This window comes from Phytophthora cinnamomi (assembly GCF_018691715.1).
Source record: "Phytophthora cinnamomi strain GKB4 chromosome Unknown Contig117, whole genome shotgun sequence".
Lineage (NCBI taxonomy): Eukaryota > Oomycota > Peronosporomycetes > Peronosporales > Peronosporaceae > Phytophthora > Phytophthora cinnamomi.
In genome coordinates, this window is record NW_027151050.1 from 263,093 (window position 1) to 290,928 (window position 27,836).

General features: G+C 52.5%; 4 protein-coding genes across 5 annotated transcripts; 2 read left to right on the plus strand and 2 right to left on the minus strand.

Moving 5' to 3' along the window:
* Positions 1-17,706: 17,706 nt before the first annotated feature.
* Positions 17,707-19,428, plus strand: IUM83_10382 (kinesin-like protein; the record flags this gene model as incomplete). Its single annotated transcript, XM_067934879.1, has 4 exons — positions 17,707-17,756; positions 17,839-18,104; positions 18,173-18,463; positions 18,536-19,428. The coding sequence occupies 4 exons, from the start codon at positions 17,707-17,709 to the stop codon at positions 19,426-19,428; spliced, it is 1,500 nt and encodes a 499-aa protein (XP_067781501.1).
* Positions 19,429-19,588: 160 nt separating this feature from the next.
* On the minus strand, positions 19,589-21,132 carry IUM83_10383 (Inorganic phosphate transporter; the record flags this gene model as incomplete). Its single annotated transcript, XM_067934880.1, has 2 exons — positions 19,589-20,812; positions 20,887-21,132. 2 exons carry the CDS (start codon positions 21,130-21,132, stop codon positions 19,589-19,591), a joined length of 1,470 nt encoding a protein of 489 aa, XP_067781502.1.
* A 629-nt stretch (positions 21,133-21,761) lies between these two features.
* On the minus strand, positions 21,762-22,409 carry IUM83_10384 (uncharacterized protein; the record flags this gene model as incomplete). The annotated part of the gene is made up of 1 exon (XM_067934881.1): positions 21,762-22,409. The coding sequence occupies one exon, from the start codon at positions 22,407-22,409 to the stop codon at positions 21,762-21,764; it is 648 nt and encodes a 215-aa protein (XP_067781503.1).
* Positions 22,410-23,519: 1,110 nt separating this feature from the next.
* On the plus strand, positions 23,520-27,614 carry IUM83_10385 (the record flags this gene model as incomplete). Of its 2 annotated transcripts, XM_067934882.1 has the most annotated exons (2): positions 23,520-25,551; positions 25,614-25,627. In XM_067934882.1, 2 exons carry the CDS (start codon positions 23,520-23,522, stop codon positions 25,625-25,627), a joined length of 2,046 nt encoding a protein of 681 aa, XP_067781505.1. The 2 variants fall into 2 exon arrangements, with proteins under 2 accessions (XP_067781505.1, XP_067781504.1); XM_067934883.1 differs by having other exon boundaries at positions 23,520-27,614.
* Positions 27,615-27,836: the final 222 nt, after the last annotated feature.

Below are 27,836 nucleotides of genomic sequence, written 5' to 3' on the forward strand. Positions count from 1 at the left end.
TCTTCACGGGCGCATTTTGCGTATTTAATGGAGGAAGTATCATAAGTTTGTACACTATAGTTTATCCCTGAGGCTCGCGAGAGAATTAAGTTGGTCCCTGTGAACCAGTGGTCGGTAGACACTTGTATGTATATAGACGTCGAGTAATCTTGCCGTATTATTTAAAGCGTTTGCATCATCGTTAGCGTCGGCTCCAGTAAAACACTATTTAAACCAAGCCAACAAATCAGTTTTTTTTAATGAAGTAAACTCTAGGTTCCACAAGCTCTAATTAATTGACTCTCTACGACGCATCCCGTCTTCCAGCGGCAGTTGTGTTCGTGCACAGAATGATAATAAAACAAAATAAGGATTGTTCCGAGCCACAATTGGTGTGTTTATCACCACGAATCCGTAGTCCACCTTTGAGCAAGCAGGTATCTCCATTATACGAAGCCTTTGCGGGCTGGAAATCATAACTGATTCATTGAAAACTTTGGTGAGCAAGTTTCCTCTCTAGTCAAGCGTATTGGCGCGGCGATAAGTGTTTTATCTTTTATGTTGGAGATAAAAAGAATCATCACGGTAGGAATTTAGGTATTATCTAAATTGATGTGTCTATTTTATGTGTGCCATGTCCCGGCTGAAACCATGTGCGCCGTAGACAGACTTGGTTGTAGTTTAGCATGTGATGCACGCTAATTAGTTCGTGACGATGGCCGTCACCGTCGCGTTCAAAGCCATTCTTCAAGCCTAATTGTTCCTAGGAGCTAAGTCCGAATTGTTAAATTGCGCAAACATTTTCCCGTCAGCGCCCAAACATTGTAGAATGTGATCATTGTATTTGTGGGCTTTACGCCGCCGGCCAGATTATTGTTTATACCGGAGCACTCGTAAAGAGACTGCAGGATACCATCAAACCCGTATCGTTACCTGGGCGTTTCCAAACATGCCATCTCCGAGACAATGGTTGCTACAAGCGCACAGTGTCGTACTACAACTTACGATTCAACACTGCTTCAAAAAGTGATATTTGCTGGTAATTCAAGGAAGCGTACGAGTTCTTAGATACACTTGGCCCGATGCGAGAGGCTGCAGCTCACCTTAGCGAGTTTATGCCAATTTAGCCAAAAGCGCGAAACGTCTACCTACTTTTTCAAACATCAATTCAAAATGCAGAGGTGTATATGCTTCCCTGCGAGATCCGAGTTTTCCCAGTAAACGGCGATGCCTGGCGGCGCATTGTCAAACCACACAGGTTCGAAGCAAGACCATGGGCATTTGCCTACTACATCTCAACGAATGAGTACGAGGCGTGCATCCTCCGTACTCGCGAGCACAACCCTAGACAGGGCCCCCCACTCTCAAGTCACAATTTTCAACCTCTGCTTTCCCTGAACTATCAACCAACACATATCGTCGGGGACGCTCTTGCCATACGAAATGTAGGCAAGGAGTTATAAGTGTGTAGACGCCGATTCGACATTCCGCCCGCATGTTGTACAAAGTCTCTACTGCGTTGCATGTCGAAATTACTGAAGGAGATTTCCGCCGGGGGGGGCGGGGGGCTCCGTTTTGATTCCACACGACCCACTGCCTTCAACCGGGGTCTCGATTACATCGTCCTTGAACTAATCGAGCGAAAGTATATCCATCGGAGCTCTATGAATGCACACTTTGGCGCTGGCGGCTTTCGCATCGCCACGTGTTTGCCATTGGTTGAATATCACAGCAGAATACGCCTGGTCTGTTTCCCAGTAGTTTCCCGCACTGGTGTTCGCGATGAATCTGCAACATGCGCGAGGAGGCTACTGCGGAATTCGGCAAGCGACGAACAGTCCAACTGAGCAGCAAAGATAACGTAGTGGAGCTGGGCGGACAGGTATCTGTGGGACATTGGATGCGGCTGGACGGGCCGTTGGACAAGCGCATCCCGGTTGTGAATGAAAAGGTGGTCAGTGTCGAATACATTAAAGCGCTGTGGGCGAATTTCATTGATGGCTGCGATATGTGGAGCAGACACGTGGGTCACATGCCGGAGTGGCGCTAGAGCACCACTGTTATCTCCGTACGTATCATGTAGTGCTACATGACTTGTTAAGTAGGTATGCTTGAAAAGTTTACGTCAAACGGGTACAGCCACACCAAATCCTAGATATCCACCAACCCGAATTTAATACACACCCCACGCCGACCCAGTGGTGGCGCGTTGTCGGCAACATTTTAGAAACGGCTGCGTGACGTTACCCTTACTCGGTGGTAAATGCATACTGTCGCGCTTTCATCGGTCGAGCTTACCTGTGCTTGCTGTACCGATTGTGGATTGTCATCGTAGTAAACGACGAACGCACCTACACGACTGTACTTCAGTGGATCAAGGGCGAGATTTTTGTGCTTCTAACTGTAGCGAATTCTAGTCCCCAATCGCACCTTTATATCGCAGCACAGCGTTAGATTTATGCATAGAACCCGTCATGTTACTCTATAAACAGCAACACGCTCGGGCTGAAGAGCTTATCGGTGAACTATTGGCTGATCACGGATGTGTTTAGTTGAACACCAAAGCCCGCTCACACCACACGAGTTATCGACTCCAGCGTTAGGAGGCTGTTTTCCTCAGCGAATACGACCAGCGTCTTTTCCTTCTCCTGGGTGCACGTGACATTCACAGCTCGGAAGCAACTGTACTGATTTACCTCCGGGCCCCTGCTTACGGAAAGGCGGGATGCGGTAGTCCGGCAACTGTTGGGCGACAATCTCAGGTGCATGGCGTAACCATCATATAATCACGCTCAATAAAAATATTACTGTAAATTCCCACTCTTTCTAACCGCCAAATCACAGTAGACGACGTGTCCGTGAGACATTCAAACGCAGTACCATGATTTCGTTAAAGGGCAATTGAATGCCTTACGTTTGTATTAATAGAGGTGGCTCGCGAAAAGGTTAAATATATATTAGAAATGTTTTGGTTGTATTTGATACCGCGTCAAACAAAATGATGCTTAGCCACCCTTTGGTGTTTTTGAGATAATCACGTTTAGAGTTGACCAGGCAAAACTCGTACATCAAAAATTTAAACGCTAAAAACACTCGTGGAAAGCGAAAATGAACTCTAGTTCAATTGCTTTGTACACGGTCTTTCCGACAAAATAGAATGTTAACATTGAAAAAATATACTCCTCAAATAATATCCCGAATTTCGGGGGTCCGGAAATGGAGGTATTTGTTTTCGGCCGCTGTAACTTCACAACTTTTTAACATTTTCTATGATCGATACTTTAAAAGAAGTACAAGACAGAATATGTGTCTTCACGGGTTTCAACACACAAGCAGTGCAGCCGTCAGGTCAATTCGTGGATGGAGAGGTACGTCAGGTGGTAGAAGGCGCCGGTGGTGAGAAAGGTGCTCCGATACATGACCGTAACCGATTCGGCAGTCCGTAATGCAGTCACGGCCCCAACTTCTTCACGCGGTAGATGTGTAGGTGGAACCAGGGAAATGTTATTCTCTTCATTAGACCACTCGCGTATTGTATCGCATGCTCCGACTCGCGACTAAGTAGGCCAAATGGTTATGACATGTCCAGCGTCTTGATAATATACTTATCTGCCTCCTGTATCAAATCGATAAACTTCGACGCATTGTTAATGGCACGCTGTGCTACGCATGCGTATTGGGACGAGATATCTTCCGAGTTTTAGTTGCGATTTTATGGCGAGGGTTCTGCTCCTTAGATATGCCTTGTAAATGGTGAAGTACAACAACCGCTTTGAACGCTTTTTTAGTCGGGCCAGAGGCTACATCACGCTACGCGGTGCTTGCGGTACCAACGTTAGACATGTGCCATAGTATCATCGGCGATTTGCGGTACTGCGTCGGACTTGCCCCAGGACACCAGCGTGCCACTACCGGTATGCGGCGAGAATATCCCCCAGCAAGCCGAAATGACCCATCACACTGTAATTCCTTAAGAGCCTTCACAGGGATTTCAACTTCGAATCTTCTCAGCACCGAGTCATATAGGGGGCTTCGGTGCTAGGCTTCTTCTTTCTTTTGAAGAGGTTTGAATACTTTGCGGGCGGGGCAAAGGTAAAATCGTACGGAACACGTATAATCGATGTTCGGTTCTTGAATAGCTGCGACCAAAATCAGCAAGCGCTGGGTCGCGTCGAAAGGTTCGGATCCGATTTCGCGGGAGCAAGTCAGACTGGTTCGGCGACGGAACCACGAGGGTCTTGGCAAGATCGGGTCATCAGCAGTGTTGTCTGGGGGTTGCGTGTTGGTACCTGGTACAGCACCATCGCTCGCTCGGAATTGAGGCTGCCACACTACTCTGCGAAGTGACGGCTTCGCCAAGGTTACACGCCCGAGATATAGTTAGAGCCATTAAGGGCTCCACGAAAGAAAACGAAGATTTTCCTGAGCGATTCGGTTCCCGGTCGCGGTGATGTCACTGCTCTATTTAACGCTGACTTGATAGTTTTATTGGGAAGTTCTTCGGCCGATGGAAATCCGAAGCGGTCGGGTACGTAGTCCGGTGGAGGTTCATCACTTGCTGCACTCACAACATCGAGATCAAACGGCGAGCGGTTACGCAATGGCATCCCACATGAGGCGCCCACCACTTGAACGTCCATCGGATTCAGCCTTCTCGATAGTCCCATTACTTTTCACCGACTCGTCAGCACACTCAGCTAAACACTCAAACGGACTACATATCGCATGACCCCCGATGTGGTGGTACCAAAATCATTGCAGCGTTTACAGGGGGGTCATTCACGCCACTTCCTGGCAGCAGAGGCGCTGCAATAAATTAATCAAATTGTGCCCTCGTGGAACGCCACCAAACGACGCCAACAGCTACGGTAACAGCAATTTTGGTTAGAAAAATTGTGACAATAGTATTTGTAAAAAAAAACGTAACGCCTTCAAATATTCTGAGTCCACATCAAAATAAGCACTACAAGCGATACATGTGTGTAGCTAGCGCAATACGAAGCGAGGAATCGCCTTGTGATGACTTTGGCAGCGACATTCATCTTGTACATAGATTGTAGTCTTCTGTCGTGCTATGTGCTTTTGTGGCACGCCAGTCAACGATGAAGGATTCAAACATCACATCTCGCACCGTACAGGTTAGTCCATAGGGGCAAAACCGGCGTTTAGAGGGGGGGGGGTACCGCCGAGAAAACAAAACTAGGCTTCTTATGCAACACAGACATAGTAGTGGGTCACAGTGTGCGGAGATTGACATTACAGCTAGTGGTGACACAGTAACGGCATATCTGACCTGTGACATCAGAGGTGTTGTGTCATCGAAATATTTCGTCAACTTTCGGTACGGAATATCAGCACAGCCGCATAGGCGCATTGTTCTGTGGTTGGAGAAAGAAATGTAACATGATGACAAAAAGGCAACTATCCTCGTGCGGTGAGTGAGATTTTAGGTCATTTCAACTCGACCAAATATGAAAAAGCAAGGCTATGTCCTGATTGAAACACAGCAGTTGAGTGGACCAGTGTACATTCCGGGCAAACCTAAAGGATCGCCGTGTCCAACAACTGGCAGGGAGAACACCGTTTTCTGGATAACTGCTCAAAACTAAGCGGAAGTCAAAGTAGTCATGATCTCAAGTCCGTGCAAATCGCGTTGGCCAATGTATGTCTGCCTTGGCGATTGGCACACCTTCGGTGTCCAGTCCTCCTCTCTGCTCCTCGCATCCTGCCAGGCGCAATGCCTTGGTAAACAAATCCGCCAACGTTTTAGTAGTCGGTACGCTTAAAATTGCCAAAGCCTTCGCATTTACATCGTCCGTGTTTGCCATATCGATGTGTTGCTATCAACAGTGGTTATCACAGTACATAGATAGAAGTCGCTAAGCCCAGCTCCTAGACCAGACCAAGTGCTATGTCATATCTTGTAACATTCGTTGCATTATGAGTTTTCAACTGCATATACTTTCGGTCACTCGTCACGGATCTTCCACATCCGATCTGAACATTGGCATGCCTGGGCCGCGCATAACCCGTAATAGAATGACTGGTCTATATGCATGACAGGTGCTTTGGATCTGAGCGGGCATCCGGAGTGGAGTAATTCGATTAGTTCGGTAGAGAGGTCCAAGTTCTGCGTTGCGTGTGCACACTACACGAAAAGCCACGCGACGCTGTCAGTATACCCTTTGTATGCGCTACCCCAGCGTCATCATCGCACCGACCTGGTCGACTCACGTGCAATCGACAAGGTGCGACAGGTTCGATTCAGGTCATAAGCTTTACGTCATCGGTATCAGTTTCAGTGGATGGGGCTATGATAAAACTATAGATCTCGCACGGGCTAGTACCACTTCTACGCAAGCTCTTCGACATACACCCTATGACACTAACCCGGCATGCGTCCTGGTATGTACGGCACCTCCATACCAACTAAATGCCACATACTGCCTAGGTTTATCAACTTGCGTTGTACAATCTTTCATAACGCCCTCGAAATTTCGACTTTCCCGCAACAAAGGTTGCGTCGACAGATACGATAGAACCATCACGACGTCTCAAGCACACGCCAGAATCATTCACGCGCTATTTAAAATCAAGTCCAACAATAACCGTGTAAAGCACGTCATTTCATATATTATGGTTGTTTCGATCCACACAAATTGTTGCTGAGGCTCGGTATCAAGCGCGGGTGCGTCAACAGGGTCCCCCATTTAGGGTTGCCTCTCCTAACGATTTCGATAATCGTCTACCCAAGGCCACAGTACCAAGCCTTTGTCAAGTGCTAGGGATGGTTATGGACGCGTTTCGATTTTTCCAAAATTCTTTTGCAAAACGTGAAAATTCCATTCAAAATCCAAACGTCTTCCAAATCGCACACCACAACATTCCAATCCGAGGTATATGCTTTTAAACACATTTGGACGTGCAAAACGTGAAGCCTCGCCCACCCGCTCCATCCTCCTTCACTTTCACGGTAAGATTGCTGTCGCCACCGGTTCCAGTGCTGGAATCGGCCACTACGCGGCTTCGTACGAGTTGCTTTGATATCTAACTGTCGATGCTGCGGCGCTGTGGTGAACGATTTCAGCAAGGGAGCTGTGCATTCGGTAATCAATCAACGGAGAGTCGGTTCCTCTGCTTGGAGTGAATATGGTCGAATATATTCTAAAATGTCGGAATCTTGAATACAATCTGCGCAATCTTCTTGAGGAGAGGAAATCTTTACTCGCTCTTTGAGTTCCAGTAGTGGCGCGGACTTGACTCGGAGTACGTCTGCCGCATACCTTCACTACCCCGGCGCTTATCACTTTTAAACTTGAGAATCTCGGTAGATAACTTGGCGATTCCATCCTCCGGGCTCAAGTTTCCATATCGTTTCGCCATTTCGCACACTTGGTTCTCTACGTCGTCGTCATCCGAGCCTGCAAAATCATCAAGATCCGTAGCCTGATCGAGCATGAACGCGATGGACATTGCGTTGGTGTGGCAACACCTCCTGATTTTTTCGCGGAATACTTTTCGAAGCTCCACAAGCGGCAGTGCCGCAACGGTATCATATTCACCTGTATCGAGTAAGCTATTATCATCTACAGGGAAATCGGTGTCGGAATTGATTGCCCAGTAGAGACCATGCGTTCTGCAGTGCTGCTCAGCAGATCGCTGCCGTTTTGATATCGAACAGCAGGTTCGTGTCGGCCTGTGTTCTCCTGCGACGGCATCGATTCAGATCGTCGCTCTTCTTCCTCGGGTGATGCAATCCCGTATGCAGAATGCTATCGCAACTACCGGAACCACCTATAGGCCCCAGACGCAAATATGTTGACCTCCTCTAATTCTTATAGTGCCTCAATCATAGGGTCGAGGAGACGAACAATAATTGTAAAGCCATTCCAAAAGCCACTGTCGCGTACCACGTCCGATATATGTCGTAGTTTCTTCCGACCTTTTGCTGTTCCACGATAGCGATCACGAAAATGCTCATATTCCTGACTCAAAAACGTTTTTCGAGCTGTTCGTGGCTATTGAGTAGACTGCGCAAGCATGCATACCCGAAGTACCACCTTGTTGGTACTGGTAATACCAGATTCCTTGCTCGGAAGCTGACATCGCGTACACCCTGTTCTAAACGCTTGAATTCGCCAAGCAACACCAGGTGGTCTCCGACAGACCGCGCAATCGCTACAGCACGTGTCTGCACAGCTTTAATAGCGGAAAATCGGCATACATCCTGCATGAGGAGATTGAGTACATGGGCTGAGCACCCACCACCTTCAATGTTAGGCCATCGAATTTGAATTTGGCCCGATGCACTGCGCACGTTTTGCGCGTTGTCGGTAACCACAGCGATTACATGCGCCGTCGCGTCTCGTTCAATTTCAGCGATGAATTTCTCGATTTCACCAGGAAGATACGCCGCTGTGTGCTGCTCTGACCGAATAGACCACCATGACCAAAATATAGCTGGCATTCCTGGAGCGACCACCATAAAATTTATAATACTGGCGCTGTTGGTGTCGCCCTAGCCGTCTGTGACAAGGGATACGTAGGTTTGCGCATTAATGAGCTTGATGATGTTGCGTCGTATCTTGGCCTTCACGCGATTCAGCAGTACCCCGCCCAGCTTGAGCCGCGATGATATCTTCATGATTGGGGCCACCATTGCAAGGAATTCTCTAAAGACTAGCACTTAAATTAGCATGAACGGCAGGGCACACACGAAAAACGCTTAGCCAGTTCCACTTCAAAGGTATCTTGGCTGCAGCGCAGCGCTAATTGTCGGCGCGGGCCCAGTAGCCACTGGCCACAGAGATGCTTGAACCGCACGATGAACATTTGGACACTGCTTTGGGGTTGGCCGATGTTTCAGTAGGTTACCGCTAGGCTTCCCGTTCTTCTTGAGCTCACCGCAGTACTTGTAACGCCCGTGGTCCTTCGCCCCCTCACACTCAACGGTGTAGTGCTGCCAGATCTCATCACAGGGGCGTCCGGTCTTGCAAACTGGAGGTAGCGACGCCCTAGGTACCCTTGGAGAGCGCGGCGGGCGGCCAGGCGCAGACAAAGCGGACTGCGGCGAGAAAGCAACGCACCTCGTGACGGCTGAGACTGCTCAAGTGAATCTGAGCCCTAATCCTCTGCACGGTACGGGCTATAGCGTGGCGAGCGTCTCAATGCCGAAGATCGTGATGAATTCACATGAACATAAAGTACGCGTTGCAGATTGCGATACCGACAGAGGCGACCCAGATGGCAAGGCAGCAGACATCGGAGGAGTGCTGCCGGCGCTGTAGTAGATCGGCATGGAGAAGGCGGGGGCTGTTCGGGAGCACTTGATGGGCAAGAATGTGTATAGTCGGCAAGACCCCCCGTGAGGACCCTTGAATATCAGGCTGCACCGACGTTTAGACACTATTGGACGTATTGGATAGTTCTAAGCATTTAAGACATTTAGGTTGGTTTTAAATGTTCTTTATTCACCCTATCCAAAACCATCTCTAGCGAGTGCTGATATCACAATGCTACCAACGCGGAAAACGGATAAGATACGATGCCTATACTCGCGTCAGCCCGCGCATACGCAATATTGGCGTAAGTCTGCTAACATTCGATGGAGTAATTGACAAAATTAAGCTCGATTTGATTTTTTACCGTATTCGAGTCCTTTTTATAGGTGAAGGTCTACAAATTGTATTTAGATAACGAGAACATTCAATAGAATGCTTTGACTTGGTTAAGTGCTACATGACCGACTAAAATAGCAATTCAGAGGTGATTCACCTATATATAGTTATGCGAATACGCTAGTTAAATATTTGACCGATGCGTCCAGCTGAAAACGGCTGGATGGTACATAGCCCCGTCTGAAGAGGTTTTGACGCGAGGCAACCTTCTTGTTTAAATATAGTGAGCACACGCTTGGAGGCCGGAACTCGTTTACCTTAACAGGACGATACAAAGCACCTTGCGTCCACCAAATTTCGAGGTAGATCAAGAGTTAAGGCCTATTAAAATGGTGTATTAGTTTATCTCGCCAGTTCGACAGCGGAGCAGCTCAAATCAAGTTGGTGGTGCTTACATACGGTAGCCGTACCTTTCACAACTTTCCCAAACATGTCTATAGCAGCCAACCAATGATCCACGTGTCGAAATTCAGTACGGTGTGGGCGATCTTGAACAATCGGAGTCTTTAGCGCGGTAGTGCTTTGCACTCCACTGGATTGATGACGTCGTAGTGACGGGGACCTTGATGAACAATACCATTGTCCACTGAAATTCAGCGCTGGCACTATGGCCTTAGTATTAGATTTTTTTAATTAGTTTTATACCCAGTTGATCTTCAAATAGTGCCCACAGGTTGTTAGCCTGTGTCCTTGGTCAAAGGCTGGTCAGCTTAACGATTGATCAAGAACATGGCGGCAACGCGAATGCCACATTTGATCATAGTAGATGTGCATACACCGTTCTACGTGAATGCCATGCGGCATCCACGTCTACCGAGTTTACTCGGAGTGATGGCTCCCACATTAAGTGGGGGAGGATCTACGACTGCAATACAGCAGCCGCAGAAAACCACTGACACTTGCACAGTGTCAGCTGCAACAACGAACAAAACGCATGAGTCTGCGCAGGGCGCAGACTCCTCCAACAACAAGGCCAAAGACCACGGGTCTGCGCCAGGCGCAGACACCGCGATGAACCACACAGAAGCCGGGCCTCTAGCGGAGAGCGAGCTGAATGACTTCAGCTCGGATGCAATCAACTTCCATACCAAAAGACAAGCCGTGATTCGGTTTGTCCAAGATGCAATAGCAGCTTCTGTTGACCAACAGAAGCTGAACGCAGACAATGTGGGCAGAGGCAACACAAATGAATTCAAAGTTAGTTCATTGGTTTTGTTAGCTACTCAAAACCTGCCTAAACATGCAGTTTCGGATTTCGGAGCAAGTAAGCTTGCTCCGCACTTCATCGGGCCGTTCACTGTGTTGGTACGGCACGGCAACGCTTACACGCTAGACATACCGTCTAGCATGCACCTCCATCCGACCTTTTACGTCGGACGGCTGAAGCCATACCTGCAGCACGAGCCATCTAGCTCGGCTGACCCGAAGCCTCGGCAGGAGCCGAGGCAGAAGCGGAAGCCTTGGCCTCGGCGACGAGCAACCTCTCCTCCAGCGCGCGGACGCGCTGGAGCAACTCCTTCATCCGGGTCCCCAACTCGACCTGGATGTTCGAGGCGGTCTGCGAGACCGCCGCGACTTGGGCCTTCTGGTTCGCCAGCTCCTGCTTCAGGGCGGCGAACTCAGCGCCCTGCAGACGCTCCACCGCGATCACCCGGTCGTGAAGAGACGCGTACTGATCAGCCCGGGGCTGATCATACCCGGGGCGTGTTCCCACCCCCGCCACCGCCGACCCATGACGCCCGCGGCTCAACCCGCTGGATTGTTGAGCGGATTGTTGACCATAGTATCCCGAAAACAAACCCTCAAGGGGCTCGTTTTCGTATTCGTTGGAGAGGATCTCCTCCCCATCAAGATACATGGGAGCCGCGGAACGTCTTGCTGGAGGACGTTCCGGAAATGGTGAGGGCGTACGAAGAGCAGTACGCGCTGGCGCAGCGGAAGTAGTGCGAGCGCTGCGGTCATCGCTAGCGCCCGAACCTGTGGAGTAGCGCTTTCACAGAAATCTGCAAAGTCGTCCTCGCACAAACCCGTCGCGTCCGCTGTCGGTGGGCGCGTCGGATATTTCCCCGGGACTTGAGTAGCGTATCTCAGGATAGGGTAACGAGTAGCTCGAGCTTGGAGCGTGAAGTCTTCCTTACTGGGACGATCTTGTCCTTGATCCGTCTTTTCTCCTTTCTTGCCCTTGAACACGTGCAGTTATCGGTGCGTCGCGTCCTTGGGGTGCGTGGCGTTATCGGGGCCGACGCCGTCTTGTGCGGCGTTATCGGGGCCGGCACGGGTCTTCGCCTTCAGCGACGCGTTATCGGGCGTGCTTGAGCGGTATCGTTTAACGTGTCCCTCCTGTCGGGCACGGGTCTGAGGGTGAGTACACCGACGACCGAGGGACGAGGGGCCGCGTTATCGGGGCGGCTCTGCTTGCCGGCACTCGGAAGCCTTGGACCGAAAGGGAGAAATCCACTTGAGCGGCACAAAGAAGATTCGGGACTGAGCCTTACACCTATCCTATCCTACCGATTGACTACTTGAAGATTGCTAAGGTACGGTTCCATGTCTAACCCTACTTCGATGACCCATGCCCTGATTTATGACGCTTGATCTCTGAGACGGGGTCCTCCAGACCGCGTCTCAGGGATTCCTAGGACGGGGTCGTCCTAGACCTGATGCGGGGTCACTCACGCGGGGTGTCACTAAAGTGAGGTAGTCCGAGAGCCCTGAATGACAGCTCCGACTCAGCCTTGACATCTGAGGAGTCTTTCACCCTTTCCGCAGAAGATTCCGTACAGATCGCGTTCTTTCACTTTGGGCAACGGTCCTCTGGCGCGCCTCGCTCATCACTTCTCGTCTCGCGGTCTGCTTCACCACAAACCCTCACATGTTAAGAACTTAGCACGGAGCTCTTTGAGACTCTCGGGCACACGGAATGACGTGTACTCGTTCAGGTCGCGGTCGCTCAAGCGGACCGCGCCTGGGAAGCACTTCGCGCACTGAAAGCCCTCGGGCACAGCGCACGACACATTAGCCTCCTCCGCAGCAACGTGGAGTTGCTCCAACTTTCCACGCTTCGAGTACGTCTCGACGCGATCACGCGCTTGCTTAATCTGATCACGATAAGCACTCGGCTTCTTGTTGAAGTTCTCAACAAAAGCGCTCCAACTTTGACAAAGTGCCTGCCACTCGGGCACTTTGCTGCGAGAAGATGTCTTCTTGCTTTGAAACCATCGGAGCTCATGGAAGAGTCCGATGTAGTAATCGCGCCTTTGATGTGTTTCCGCATCAAAGTGCAACTCGGTAGCCACGGCGTCATCTTTGATGGAGCTGCATACGTACAACGGCACCTCATTCGGAGGTACTGAGTTCCCATACCGGTCCGCGATCTCGGACGCGGACGGCATCCATGGATCGCGCGCTGCAGGCACAGCGCGCGGAGAGCCTTGAGCTTTGACATCACGCGCTGCAGCAGCAGCGCGCGTAGTACTGAGAGCCCCAGCGGAAGCGAGTGGGGTATCGCTCTCAGTACGCGAACGGATCGAACTCGAAGCGTCCGATTCGTCCCCTTCACGCGGGCGAACGTTCTTGGCGTGAGGGTCGAGCGATTCGCTCGACACTGAGTCTTTACGCTTTGAGGGCGAGTCCTCCTCGCCCTCCATGTCTTCATCGTCGTCGTCGAAGTCGACGACGTCGCCGTACTTCGCCTTCTGACGCTCGAAGTAGTCGTCGATGGAGAGATGACTCCCCACCGACTTCGAGGTCTTCTTCTGTGGCGCGCTCATCGTTGAATGAGCGCGGGTTTCTTCTCCAAACGCGGAGAATTGACGAATGGTCAATTCAGAAGATTGACGTGCGGAGACCCCGCGCGTCTAACCTTAAGGGGGGAGGTGTAACGGGGTTACACGCACAAGTGGCTACAAGCCACTGATGATTTTAGCAGATAAGATATCTGTTAAAAATTTTAGATACTTCCTCACCTTGGTGTCCACACCAATGGATACATTGAAGTGGGCCACCACAATGAGTGGGCCACACCTACCTAAAGATCCTATTGGTAGAAAGCAGCATCTTTCTACCAATTAGAGACGTGCATATTGGCGGGCCAGCCGCTTTCAACCCCTTTCATAGATGATAAACAGTTTTAGCATATTTAGGAGGAAGACCAATTTACAAACTATACAGTTCTCATTTTACCTAATCTAAGTCTCTTGGAGTCTTATCTGATTTAAATTATATTTGTGTATTCAAATATAAGTAACTCAAGTAATTACTAAGTACTTACGCTTCCTCATACACGTAGCGCAACGTGTAAGCAAAAGTAGTGAGTCAAGTTAGACCAACTGCAACTACCCTGAACGTCCCAGAGCATGTATCCATAGGAAGCGGAGTGTACACGATTTTGCATGCATCCTTTCACAATTTCTGGGTCTCGGTTAGCGCATCGACGGTGATGTCTCGGACAACAGTAGTGTATTGGCTCGGCTGAAGTAATGCTGGAGTGATGACACCATTACACGCTGAGATCAGTCGAGTGTCAGCTGCTGCACCTTCCCAACAAGGCAACAGACTTTCTAAGACCGTGAATAGATCGCCTCGGCCGCTGTGAATCCACGCCTTGCATTTAGCGTGCGTACCCTCAACCAAGGATGTGTCGCGAACATCAAAGTGTGGATACCGGTCCGTCCAAGCATGAACAATTCTCTCTGTACATGTACTTCCACCAGTTAGTGTCAATGTAAGATGCCAGATATGCACGGTGTGCTTTTAAGGCACCGCGCCGGGTCTCGAACTCTGCCTCCGTACGTGAGTCAACCACCTCGTGAAATGCCGCCATGCAGTCATCCGTTTCCCATACATTTACCTTTGTCTTATCTCCAGTAATGGGGTCTACCATAGTCACTTGACCTAGATGTTTGCAAGCCATAGCCTCCACGTTAGTGTTCATATGTCAACGACATACCATCGCTGGTATTTCAGGTAACACCCGATCAACTGCATTCATGAACGCCTAGTCGCGATCAGTTAGCACCACACCGAGTAGCTCAATATCCTTTTCAATCAGAAACAGTCGCAACATACTCAACGCCCACACGTAATCTTCCTCTTTTCCTCCGGGCAGCCAGCACTGCTCCACGGGAGGGCCAGTGTTAAAACCGTCACAGCAATGGTGTCGAAAAGTGAGACCTTGAATTTGTATGTGTTGTACGTGCAATCCACGACGAGGACATCGTGGCGTGACGATGCGCTCAAAAGAGATACCACAGTTCTTGTGTATCCGGGTTGGATGCGAAGCGATAAACGAAACCACGCTTAAGAGGTCCGCACAGAGAGCTTCCATTGCTGTGTTGGTAGGCAACTCGCGGCGGCGGGCCGCGTTCATCGTATTTGCGATGTCTTAGGAATGACGAACGAATCTGGATCGGCCTGTTGGAGAGTGGCGAAAATACTCGCCAGCATTCGTCTGGGCTTCCACCAATTCCTGGCCGGGTAGTATCAGCACTGGTTTCTGCAGGCGCGGAGCGCCGACGATGACACGAGTGGACTCGCGTGTCTTCAGAGGGCGGATGATTATGCAGTTTACACCCATTCCGCGTGTGGACGATTTCCCGCGGCCCTTCAAGGTCGTCCTTCGATACGGCTTGTAATACTAACTTCATCTAGCACCCCATTCGCTTGGAGCCACACATTGGTCGCACTCTGTCGTTATCCGGAAGATGTTTGGGTGATCCCTTTCGGTCACACTTCAAACCGCACTTCCACGTTGTTGCCTACGAAGAAAGCCCGATTGTAGCAGTGCGCTCGTGTCCAGCGGTGAACTGCAGCGAGAGCTTTGACCTCCGATAGAAACGTTTCTTCCGGAGGTGGCGGGATTGCAAACGTCGCCGCGCTGGTGTCGTTGTTAGAAGCGTGCATTGCGTCCCAAGATAGTGTAGCCGTAGAGATAATGATGCGGGACTGAACTCGAATTGACAAGGGAAAGCTAATCAGTACTGAATCCTTCGGGCGTGTGAACAATCTAGAACGTTCACTTTCTTCTCAGCTATGCCGCCATGTGCTTGCGGAATGGTACATTTTTTTATTAGTAGTGCCGAGCAGGAATATTGCAAGGCGTTCGCTATGCCGCCAACAAAGATATTATCCGTCTACAACGTTGAAGTTTTAAATAGTACAAAAAAATGTATCTGTTCCTTTTTTTGAAAATGACCTTGATTTGAAATACAATAACTGTTCCCGATTCCGGAACTAGTTACAATTAATATCCTCCTCGTTCTGATAAAATCTTGTTAAAGAGGATTTGGTATGGTATTGACGGGAACTCACGCCCACCAGTGATAATCGCGACCCAGAAGCAGCAGTGCATATACGCCACCCACCAGTCATTGTCTGGCCAACACCCCACTGGTTGTTGCCGCGCACCACTTTACACAACAGAATCGGAGCCTCCCACCACCCGCAGTGCGTCATGGGAGCCTGGATGAGGATCCGGTAGAAGCGAGACTTCATCCAGCTGGTGACGAGTGCCCTACAATGACCCAGCATGATCTTGTCGTGTGGGCAAAGCTAACGTTAAAGCTCAAGCGGACGCCAGCCCAGACGACGATCTCCGACATCGTACGAAAGTCGCCCGCCATCATGAGCGAAGCGTACGGCGACGGCATGCGCCGCAAGCCGCCGGAGGTGACGTCATTAAGGTTAGAACAGAAGTTGGGGTGGATCCAGCGCATCGAGGCCCAGAACGTCTGCCTCTCGCGGGAGCTGATCCAGATGAAGGCGAAGGACTTGGAGAAGGAACTCTGTGACGCGTGGGAGTTGAACTTCTCTGACGGATACCACTGGGTTTGAGCACCGCGACGGCTTACGCACCAGCGTTATGGTGAGGCTGCGTTCGCCGATACGTCTGCTCTTTACCTAGGTAGGCAGCAGCTGCAGGACCTGACAGACTAGTACTCTCCTCAAGATGTATACAGCATGGATGAAACGGGCTTGTGCTGTGCTATGGCACCGGCCCGATCCATCTGCACGAGACGCGCCCGCGGCGTGAAGAATACGAAGACACGAATCACCATCGCTCTCACCGCAACCGCCGACGGCTCCGATGCGCTACCTCCACTCTTTTTGGGCCGCGCCAAGCAACCGTACTGTTTCAATAATCGCACTGCGTCCCAGCTCTGCTTCAGGTACAAGTCGGACCAGAAGGTGTGGATGACAGGTCAAGTTTTCCGTGAATGGCTGCTCAACCTCGACCGCGCCATTCGAGCGTCTGGACGGCACATCTTGCTGCTAGTCGACAATGCTTCTTCGCATAGCCTTGGCGATATTGTACGCACTAACGTTCGCCTAGAGTGTCTACCACCAAACACGACAGCTTTTCTGCAACCCATGGATGCAGGGATGATTGCCGGGTTCAAGCGTGCTTATCATAAGAAGCAGCTCCGGTGGGTATAAGAGAAGATCAAACGTGCAGAGGAGATTAAGAAGGGCGAAGCCTACAAGGTCGACCAGCTCCAGGCAATACACTGGCGAAAAGAAATCTGGTAGGATCTTCAGGACAAGGCTACAATTTTTACAATGTTTCCACCACACTGGCATTGTTTTCAATGGAGTAGACGAGAGGAGCATGGAAGAAAGTAGTTACGGGCAGGATATAGAGGTGGAGGATATTTTCATCCGTGCTGCAGAATTGCATCTCTAATCTGCATAAAGCTACCACAAATCCTATGATGTGGTCGGACCACGGTACCGGAAGTGGTAGCGTTTGCTGTAGCCCTCGTTAGACAGTCCCTTTTGCGGTCGCTGTCGCATAAAAAAGTGATAAAAGGGGGTATAAAACTTCGGCGATAAAACGGTTTTATGATGGTTTTGGAAGGCGCCCATTGGTGAATACATGTAAAAACTTTTCACTGGCCATCAACCTGTGAAAAGTTTTGATAAATGCAATGCGAATTGAAAAGTGTGTGGTCCACGTTGAAACAGGAATGATTGCGACTTCAACTGCCGCACAGGATCCGTCACTGCAGAACTTGCCCTGTGCCAAGCAAGCGGCCAGGACACTGCGAGGACGATGGTGCCAGACCGGGAATGGCGCCCTGTCGGCGAGAACATGGACAAGCGGTGCGTAGGTGGCGTCGTCCTCACTTAGTACCCTCTGACAGCGCACAAGCTCAGCTAACCCACCGCTCTGTCTCCACCCCAGTACGGCGCGCAAGGTGCACGCGGCGGACTTCCAGCGCACGTTGCGCGAGCTGCGCGGCCAGTATCTGCAGCAGATGCAGAGTAGGCTGCACGCCGACGGAGGCGAGAGCGACGAGGCGAACCGAGAGGCGCCCGGCAGCGACCACATGCATGTGTACGTGCGCAAGCGCCCGCTGCTGCCGCACGAGCTGCGCAAGCACGAGTTCGACGTCACCACGGCCGTCGGCCAGCGCGAGATCGTCATCCACGAGTGCAAAATGTACCCCGGTACGGAGAGAAGGGGGCTAATTTACTAGGCATTTTACGCTGATGCGTGCTGCTTGTGCGGGGTGCAGATATGCGGCACAAGTACGTGGTGTCCCACCACCAGCGCTTCTCCACCTGCTACGACGAGAAGGTCGACACGGAGACCATCTACGAGGACGCGGTCAAGCACTTGCTGCTGCACGCCATGCAGGGTGGCAAGGCCGTGTGCATGATGTACGGACAGACGGGATCCGGCAAGACGTACACCATGAGTGGGCTCTTCCAGTACGTCGCGGATGACCTGTTCACCGAGGCGGTGGGCGACGTGGACTTCGTCGTCTCTGTCTCAGCTGTTGAGGTCGCCGGCTCGAAGTGCTATGGTGCGTTCGAGATGCAGGAGCCTGGTTGAAACCCTGGTAATGACGGTTGTTGCTGTCTGTTTCCCGGTTCAGACCTCATCCACGACCGCGCGAAGGTGCTTGTGTGTGATGACGGAGAAGGCAATACGAGCTTGGTGGGTACGACCGAAGTGGAGGCCGACTCGACCAACTCTCTGCTGGAAGTGCTGGAGGGCGTGAAGGACTTGCGCTCCACCGAGTCGACAACGGTGAATCATCAGTCGTCGCGCTCTCACTTGGTGTGCTACGTTAATTTGCGTCACCGCAGTTCTAGAAAAGGGGAGTTGGGTGAGCTCTACGGACAGCTCGTGTTGCTGGATTTGGCTGGCAGCGAGCGCAATGAAGATTCATTCTACCATGACGCAGCTCGGCGTAAGGAAGCGATTGAGATCAACAAGAGCCACCTAGCACTGAAGGAGTGCGTTCGGGCCATCGGACGCGAAGACAGCACGGGTTTTGTTCCCTATCGTGCCAGCAATCTGACTCGCATTTTGAAGAGTTGTCTTTGGAGCATGAATTCCCGAGCCAGTGTGATTGCTACGATCTCTCCGCTATCGATAGACACGGAACACACACTTCACACTCTGTTGTGTGCCGGTCAGATGCTCGAAGATACTCCGCATGTCAGCACGGATCGAGTTGATGTGAAAGAAGTTGGAGAGGGCGAAGAAGAGCGGGTAGTCCCGATCCGCGAATGGGACAATGACCGCGTGAGAAACTGGATCTGCTCGGTGCGCAAGGGCAGGTTTCAAAAGTTCGCGGACAACGTGAACAGCTCCATTGATGGCAGAATGCTCATTCGGTTCACTCATGCTCGGTTCACGCAACTTTGCGGTGGCAACAGCCTTGCTGGTGGGCATCTGCTGAAGGCATTTCGAGATGAGGTGGCCAACCAAGACAAGACACTCAAGGCGAGACGAGAGCGCAACGCTGCCCGGCGCAAGTAAAATGAACCAGACTCGGCAGTCTTTCCTAAGCTAGAATATCGATCAGTGCGCTTTATAGGCATCGAAGCAGGTGGGCTGGAGCACAAGAGTAGATCGATATATAAAGCATTGTTATGCCAGCAACAGGCAGGTGAAGCGCTAGTCTAGCGGTACAAACCTATTAGGGGGTGTAGTGCTTCGAAGGGATGAATTTGTAGGTCACGAGTGCTCCAAGCAGAGATACCGTCGCACTGAGAGTCAGGAGATACGATACACCAAAACGAGCTTCGATGATTCCAAATGACGCCGCACCGATTGCAGCGCCCAGTTTGCCGGCAGCGGCAGCGACACCATTGAGCTCAACGCGCACGTCTTCCGGGAAAATCTCCGCGGGGAGGCAAAATGTGCCGACGTTCGGCCCAAAATTTGAGAAGAAGAACGTGAGCGCGTACATTCCGAGCAGCAGTCCTCTGTAGTCCAGCAGTTGCTCGTAGAAGAACCCAAGCACCAGGAAGAGCAGCGCCATGACGACAAAGCCCAGTATCTGGATCGCCTTGAAGCTGACTTTGCCGACAATAAATACGGTGAGCAGGTTGCCGGGCAGAGCGATGGCTGCTACGACCAGCGAGCATAGTGCGACATCAGCGAAGTGGTGCTTGTCCAATCCGTAGGTGTCTTGCAGAATAATCGGAGTGAAGATGACGTTCCCGTAAAACGTGAGGTCGAACAGGAACCAAGTCGCGCATGCTCCGAAGAGTTTGTGCTGCAGCTTGGTGCTGTCCCGCAGCTTTTCCCACAGCTTTGACCTGCACGTCACCTCTGCGTCCATCCTTTTCAGCACGATCGGCGGGGTGATCGGCGACGGCGGCAAGTCTTCCTTAACCTCGAACGCTCGTCGCAGCACGAACAGCCCGGGGAACGCGCCGACCAGTAGCAGCACCCTCCACCCAATCGTATGCTGGGCATTCATGGCCAACATGACGTAGGCCATGAGTGGTGCCAGTAACTGTCCAATGCCCTGGAAGCTGAAGACCGCCGCCACGACCTTGCTCTTCTTTGAGTCGTCGTCGCTGTCCGTCGACTCCACGGCCGAGGCCGCCGACAGCGGGTAGACCCCTCCAACCCCCACGCCCAAGACGAAGCGGCACGCCGCCAGCACGTGGTAGACCGAGTCGGTGCCCCACGGCAGCAGCGCGCTCGAGGCGGCCCCCAGGATGGACAGCAGCAGCGTGAAGATCATCCCCTTGCGGCGCCCCATCACCGCCCCCACGTAGCCGAAGGTGAGCTGCCCCACGATGGCCCCGACCAGCGAGCACGAGTCCACCGTCGAGCGCAGCTCCGGACTCGAGTTCGGGTACGACCGCTGCAGCATCATCAGCGCGTAGTTGATCACCGCCAGGTTGTACTGAGGAGGACGCGCCACGAGTCAGTCAGTGCAGCACTCTCCATGTACTCAATCAGGGAGATATCTCTACGTACGGCGGTGCTGAGGTTGGCGATGGCGGAGACCAACACCTGGTCGCTCACGACGACGTCGCCCCCGTCATCCTGCGGCTCCACCTCCGGCGTGGTGCTGCCGTATCCTAACTGCCGATCTTTGGGCACGAGGGGCTCCGTCATCTCGGACGAGCTGCTGGCTTCGGTGCTGAAGCCGCCCGACGACGCGCGCTTGCGCGGCGTCACCTGCCCCAGCGGCTCGGCCTTGACGCGTCTCGAGTCGCGCATGCTCGCGCGAGGGATAATGACGCTCGCCTGGCGTATACGCAAGTGACCGCTCGGGAGCTAATTGGCCCAGATTCGGTTACGCTAACCGCTCGAATCTTCCCATCCATGTGTGGTATGGGCTTTATAGCCTGCGGCCCCATCGGCACGGTGACGCACGCCGCGGCAGAGCTTTGGCGGGGGTTGTGCTGGATCATGAACATGCGCTGCCTTCCAGCTGCAGCGCGCGGAGCATAGGTGTCGCGACTGCAGACAGTCAGATTCAGATTCGCTGGTGGCTTCCGTTGCTGGCTGCTGCACCCCAAGCACCACTGCATCCGCGCGGTTTAAGCTTAGTAAGTTGTATAAAAATATTCGGCTAACGGACCTGAAGCCGCATCGTTCCAGCGCTGTGGGCGGTATGCTTGGCGCTGGGATAGCACCCGAGCGTTGCTTTTGCTGGCGAGGCCATAGAATCTGCTACCTAACTACTACTACTGTTTGTGTTCACCCGCGAAAGCCATAACACGAAAGTGCAGCACAAGGGGCTTTACTGTTAGCTACAATGCGATCAACCAAACACATTCTGGTCAACAACTTCAACGGCTAACTTCAACTTCAGTGTGTATGAAAAGGGTACCACACGAAGAACGCTAGTAGAGCTCGTCGCTGAATCTTGGCTTCTGCTTGGAGCCTCTGATCCAGGGGCGCGACGGGAGGAGCTTGGCCAGCCGGCTGCCTCTGGCTGCTGTGGAACCCCGAGTCGAATGGCGAAACTCCATGTCGTTTTCCAGACTAACCTCAGCGTACTCAGCGTAGCCAACGTTCTCGACTCCAGCTTGGTTCCCCATGGCGGTAACGTGATCGCTGTCGAAGTGGTCGCTGTTGGACTGGTTGGATTGGTGGTGGTCTGCTACCTCGGACTCCCTGGTCTGAGAGCGGTCGGTCCGTGACGATGAGCCCTTTGTCATAGTCTTGCGCAGCTGGCTGATGGCCTGGCGGGTAGTTACGCGCACATGGAGCTTCTTGGCGCGCGTGGTCACGGCAGCGCGAGCACTGTGGAGGCTGGTCGAAATTGATGCCAAGCGCGAGCTGGTTGCTGTCGTCTTCTTGTCTGAGTTTGTGCGGCTTCGACCGCGCTGCTGGGGAAGGGTTTCTTGCTGGCCCTCTTGATTCCCATAGCCGTCACCTAGGTCGAGGTAGTTCTGACCTACGTCTCCCGTGTAGGCCAGGATGGATGGGTTCTTGTGGAGCTGCTCGCGCTCGTGAAAGCCGAGTACTGACGATATCTTTGGCGCCATGCTCACCTCAACTCAGCAAAAGCGACAATGGTGCGCCATTTGGAGCATTGCGCACCGAGAAGGCAGTGCCAGCGGGGATCGTGCAGTGAGGAATAGACCAAGATGCATCTTCGAGACTGTGGCGTGAAGACGCCTTGGCTCATCGCGTTTTGCAACCGAAGCAAAACGGCCACGCATACAGAAATCAGGATTTCGGCCGTTTGTTGTTTGGGCGTTCGGCTTCACTCGGATGAATGCTTCCACTCCTGTGGCGGATAACTGGACACGCTACAGGAACGGTCACCTCGTTTGGCGAACTGACGGACGTGCGTCGAAGCCGTACGAGCTACTGCAAACGACAACGAGCAAACACCAGAGTAGAGCCATTCTCCACCAACGTCACCACGATAAGCTAGCAGGAAGTGATGGCATCGACATCCTTCATGTACGGCTTTGAACCTTGCCGGTGTGCTTTCTATTGAAGCTGTTCTGACGTTATACACCAGCAAGCCAAAGCTATCGTCACAGGGGTGGATGCTATCGGAAGCTCTGGTGTAATACATGTACATGTATGGGGAATCTGAGACAACCACGAAATTTAATCGCTTCCCTGCGTTAATTTTTAAATGCTCGTCTGGTTGCAGGCTGCGCCAAGCAAACCCGGCGGTCTTGCTTCAGATCCAGCCAGAGACGCACATGGCGCGCAATCGAACTCACGCGACCCCATCCGATGGCAAGCGAAAAAGGCAACTTGAACACTGTTTCTGTTCGTTATTACGCGTCGGGGATTGCGCGCCACCCTCGATGTGTCCGAAGTGTCCTGTTCAGGTTGCACCTGCTGCTGCATTCCCACCAATCGTGCCGCTCAATCGACAGCCGCGGGACGGACACCGCGTCAACTCGGCTGCGTTTGCTTGCGCGCCAGGCACCAGCATGCGAGGTCACGAACACCCGACTGTCCGTCCACCGAATGCCCTGCGCTCTCCGCAGTCGAGCGAGCACTAAAGCCATTATCAAATTTGCTCAGCTTGGCAAAAGCCTGCGACCTCGAGGGCATTGGGCTCTTAGCGGAGACTTTAAGCGATGAGGGCTTCACGGGTAACCAAAGTGGATCTCGAGTCCAGCAAGACCATGCTGGCCAAGGGCCCGCACGAACTGCACGGGTACGTGGCCAACACGATGGAGGCTGCTATCGGGCGCGAGCTGCCTCAAATGGAAGTTCGCTACAGCAATTTGTCCATCACGGTCGACGTCGCTGTCATCGGAGACGTCTCGGCCAAGTCGGAGCTGCCCACCATCTACAACGTGACCAAGCGCAACCTAGCCAAGCTCGCGCCGAACAAGCGAATGGAGAAGAAGCACATCCTCAAGAACGCGAGCGGCGTATTCAAGCCGGGCACTATCACGCTGCTGCTGGGTCAACCCGGATCGGGCAAGTCGTCCCTCATGCGCGTTCTGGCCGGCCAGTTCCCCAAGAGCAAGAATGTCACGATCGAGGGCAACATATTGTACAATGGACGCGAACAGAAGGACTTTGCCAAGCAACTCCCGCAGTTCGCGGCGTACGTGACGCAGGAGGATAAACATTTCCCCTCGTTGACAGTTCGCGAGACGCTGGAGTTTGCCCACGAGTTCTGCGGCGGAGGTCTCTCAAAGCACAACGAGGACTTGCTCTCAAATGGCACCTCTGAAGACAACTTGGCAGCACTCGAAGCGGCCAAGGCGTACTTTAAGCACTACCCGGACCTGATCATCGACCAGCTCGGACTGCAGAATTGTCAAAGCACAATCATCGGCAATGCCATGCGTCGTGGTGTGTCAGGCGGAGAACGAAAGCGCGTGACGACCGGCGAGATGGAGTTTGGCATGAAATACATGACGCTCATGGACGAGATCAGCACGGGTCTCGACAGCGCCGCCACGTTTGACATCATCAAGACCCAGCGCAGTATTGCCAAGAAGCTGCACAAGACCATTGTCATCGCGCTGCTTCAACCCGCTCCGGAGGTGTTCGACCTGTTTGACAACGTTGTGATCCTGAACGACGGTGAAGTGATGTACCATGGACCTCGAGTGCAGACACTCCCATTCTTCGAGAGCTTGGGTTTCAAGTGCCCGCCCGGTCGCGACGTGGCCGACTTCTTACTGGATCTAGGCACAAAGCAGCAGGGCAAATACCAAGCACGACTGCCACGCCACTTGGAGAAACACCCGCGCAGAGCAAGCGAGTTTGCTGAGCTCTTCCGGCAGTCAGCGGTCTACAACAACTTGGTTGAGCTGCTGGATGACCCGTTCCACCCGCACCTCTTGGAGGATGCAAGCAAGCACATGGAGTCTATGCCAGAGTTCCGACAGTCGTTTTGGGAAAACACGAAGACGCTGACTCGCCGACAGTGGATGGTGACCATCAGGAACCATGCATTCATCCGGACGCGAGCGCTCATGGTGGTCGTAATGGGCTTGATTTACGGCAGCACATTCTACCAAGCAGACTCAGTTGACGTGCAGCGAAGACTTGGTGTAACATTCCAGGCGACCATTTTCATGGCACTTGGCCAAACCTCCCAGGTCCCGACGTTCATGGCTGCCCGAGACATCTTCTACAAGCAACGAGCCGCCAACTTTGCTCGAGCTTCTTCGTATGCGATCGCAAACTCCGTGGCGCTTGTTCCGCAGGCCATTTTCGAAAGTGTCGTGTTTGGCTCATTAGTCTACTGGATGAGCGGCTTCGTCGTCCACGCAGGCCACTATTTCATCTTCATCGTACTCCTCGTTCTGACCAATTTGGTGTTCGCGTCGTGGTTCTTCTGCCTGACGGCGGTGTCACCCGACTTCAATATCGCCAAGCCGATGTCGACGTTCTCGATCGCAGTCTTCGTGCTCTTCGGAGGCTTTGTGGCGTCAAGAAACGTGATTCCCGACTGGTTGATATGGGTGTATTGGCTCAACCCCATGGCCTGGTGTCTGCGCGCGCTCGACGTGAACGAGTATCGCGCCGCGAAGTATGATGTGTGCGTATACGAAAGCGTGGACTACTGCGGTGAATTCAATGCCACGATGGGCAAGTATTTTTTGTCGGAGTACAGCGTACCGTCAAGGAGCGAGTGGGTTTGGGCAGGAATCGTTTACCTGACTGCGGCGTACTTGTTCTTTATGGCTCTGGGTGCGTTCGTTCTTGAATACAAGCGCTATGATGGCCCGAGGAACGTTGTTCTCACACCAAAGGATATCGAGCGTGAGCACTCCAGGTCGACAGGCGGTTCCAACCACTATGCGCTGGTTTCAACACCCAATAGCTCCAACACCTCCTCAGGGTGGTCTCCGTCATCTGCTGAAGTCGTGGTTGACGTGCATTCTCGTGAGAAGAACTTCGTACCTGTCACTCTTACATTCCAAGACTTATGGTACTCAGTGCCCAAGCCTAGCAATCCGAAGGAGAGTATCGATCTTCTCAAGGGAGTCAGTGGTTTTGCCGAACCTGGTACGTTGACGGCTCTCATGGGCTCATCAGGTGCCGGAAAGACAACTCTGATGGACGTGATAGCTGGCCGCAAGACCGGAGGCAAAATTACGGGCAAGATCATGCTGAACGGCTACGAGGCGAACGAGTTAGCTATTCGTCGATGCACCGCCTACTGCGAGCAAATGGACATCCACTCGGATGCAACAACTTTCCGCGAGGCTTTCACATTTAGTGCATTCCTTCGTCAAGACAGCAGCGTGCCAGACAGCAAGAAATACGACTCGGTCGATGAGGTTTTGGATCTGCTGGACATGCACGAAATCGCCGATCAAATTGTCCGAGGAAGTTCGATGGAGCAGATGAAGCGCTTGACGATCGGTGTGGAGCTTGCAGCTCAGCCCAGCGTGCTGTTCTTGGACGAACCCACCAGCGGACTGGATGCGCATTCGTCCAAGCTGATCATGGACGGCGTTCGTAAGGTGGCCGACAGCGGACGGACCGTCGTGTGCACGATTCACCAACCGTCTGCTGATGTATTTTTCCTGTTCGACCACCTACTGCTACTGAAGCGCGGCGGTGAGACTGTGTTCGTGGGCGAGTTGGGCGAGAAGAGTCAAAATCTGGTGAACTACCTCGAAGCAATCCCAGGCACACTACTTCTTCCAGAGGGACAAAACCCAGCAACCTGGATGTTGGAAGTGATCGGTGCTGGCGTGAGCAACAAGGTCACAACGGACTTTGTACAGGAGTTCAGGGACAGCGAGGAGAAGCGTATATTGGATGCAGGCTTGGAGAGACCTGGCGTGAGCCACCCAGCCCCTGGGGTTCCTGAACTGGTCTTCACGAAAAAGCGCGCGGCGAGCTCGATGACCCAGCTGCGGTTCTTGGTGAAGCGGTTCAACGACCGATACTGGCGTACACCCTCATACAATATCACAAGGCTCGCGATCTCGCTGATGCTGGCAATTGTCTTTGGTCTCGTATTCATGGGGAAGGACTACAAGACGTACCAAGAGGTCAACTCGGGTATCGGCATGATCTTCACGACCACGCTTTTCAATGGCGTTATCTCGTTCACTGGCACACTACCGATCACGTCCGCCGAGCGCCCAGCATTCTATCGTGAGCGAGCGTCTCAGACGTACAATTGCCTTTGGTACTTCGTGGGCTCTACGGTGGCGGAACTCCCATACGCGTTCTTGAGTGGCGGGGTCTTTACGATCATCTTCTACCCGTGGGTGGGTTTCACGAACCACGCGTCCGGTGTCATGTACTGGATCACAATGTCGCTCTTCGTGCTGATGCAGGCGTATCTGGGCCAGCTCTTCATTTATGCGCTGCCGAGTGTGGAGGTGGCAGCAATTCTCGGTGTTCTCTACAACTCGATCTGTCTGCTGTTCTCGGGCTTCAATCCGCCGGCCGCCTCGATTCCGTCTGGTTACCACTGGTTGTACCTGATCACCCCGCAGAAGTACATCATGGGCATTCTCAACGCGCTCGCCTTCACGGACTGCAGCGACGAGCCCATGTGGAACAGCGCGCTCGAGGTGTACGAGGATGGCGGCTCCGAGCAGGCTTGCCAACAACTTGAGGACGCCCCTCTTACTCTGGGGCACACCACCGTGAAGGGGTATGTCGAAGACCACTTCCAGATGAAGCACTCTGAGATCTGGAGCAATGTCGGCTATGCATTCGTTTTCCTCGCCGTCTTCCGGCTGCTCGCGCTGCTGTCGCTGCGCTTCATCAACCATCAGAAGAGATAGGCGACAGCAACCGCAGATTGCAACCTATATCATTTTATCGTACAATACGGCTTTGTGTGACTAAAACAGTACATTGGTGCGCAGAGTAACCTTATTTCTTCGTAGTGAATCATTGGGTTGACCCACTTCGTCCTCACGGCCCGTACAGGTGTCCCCGCTGAATCTGCAACTGCCATCGGCTATCTACCGCGAACACAGAGTGTGCGGGAGTCTGCCAGTGCA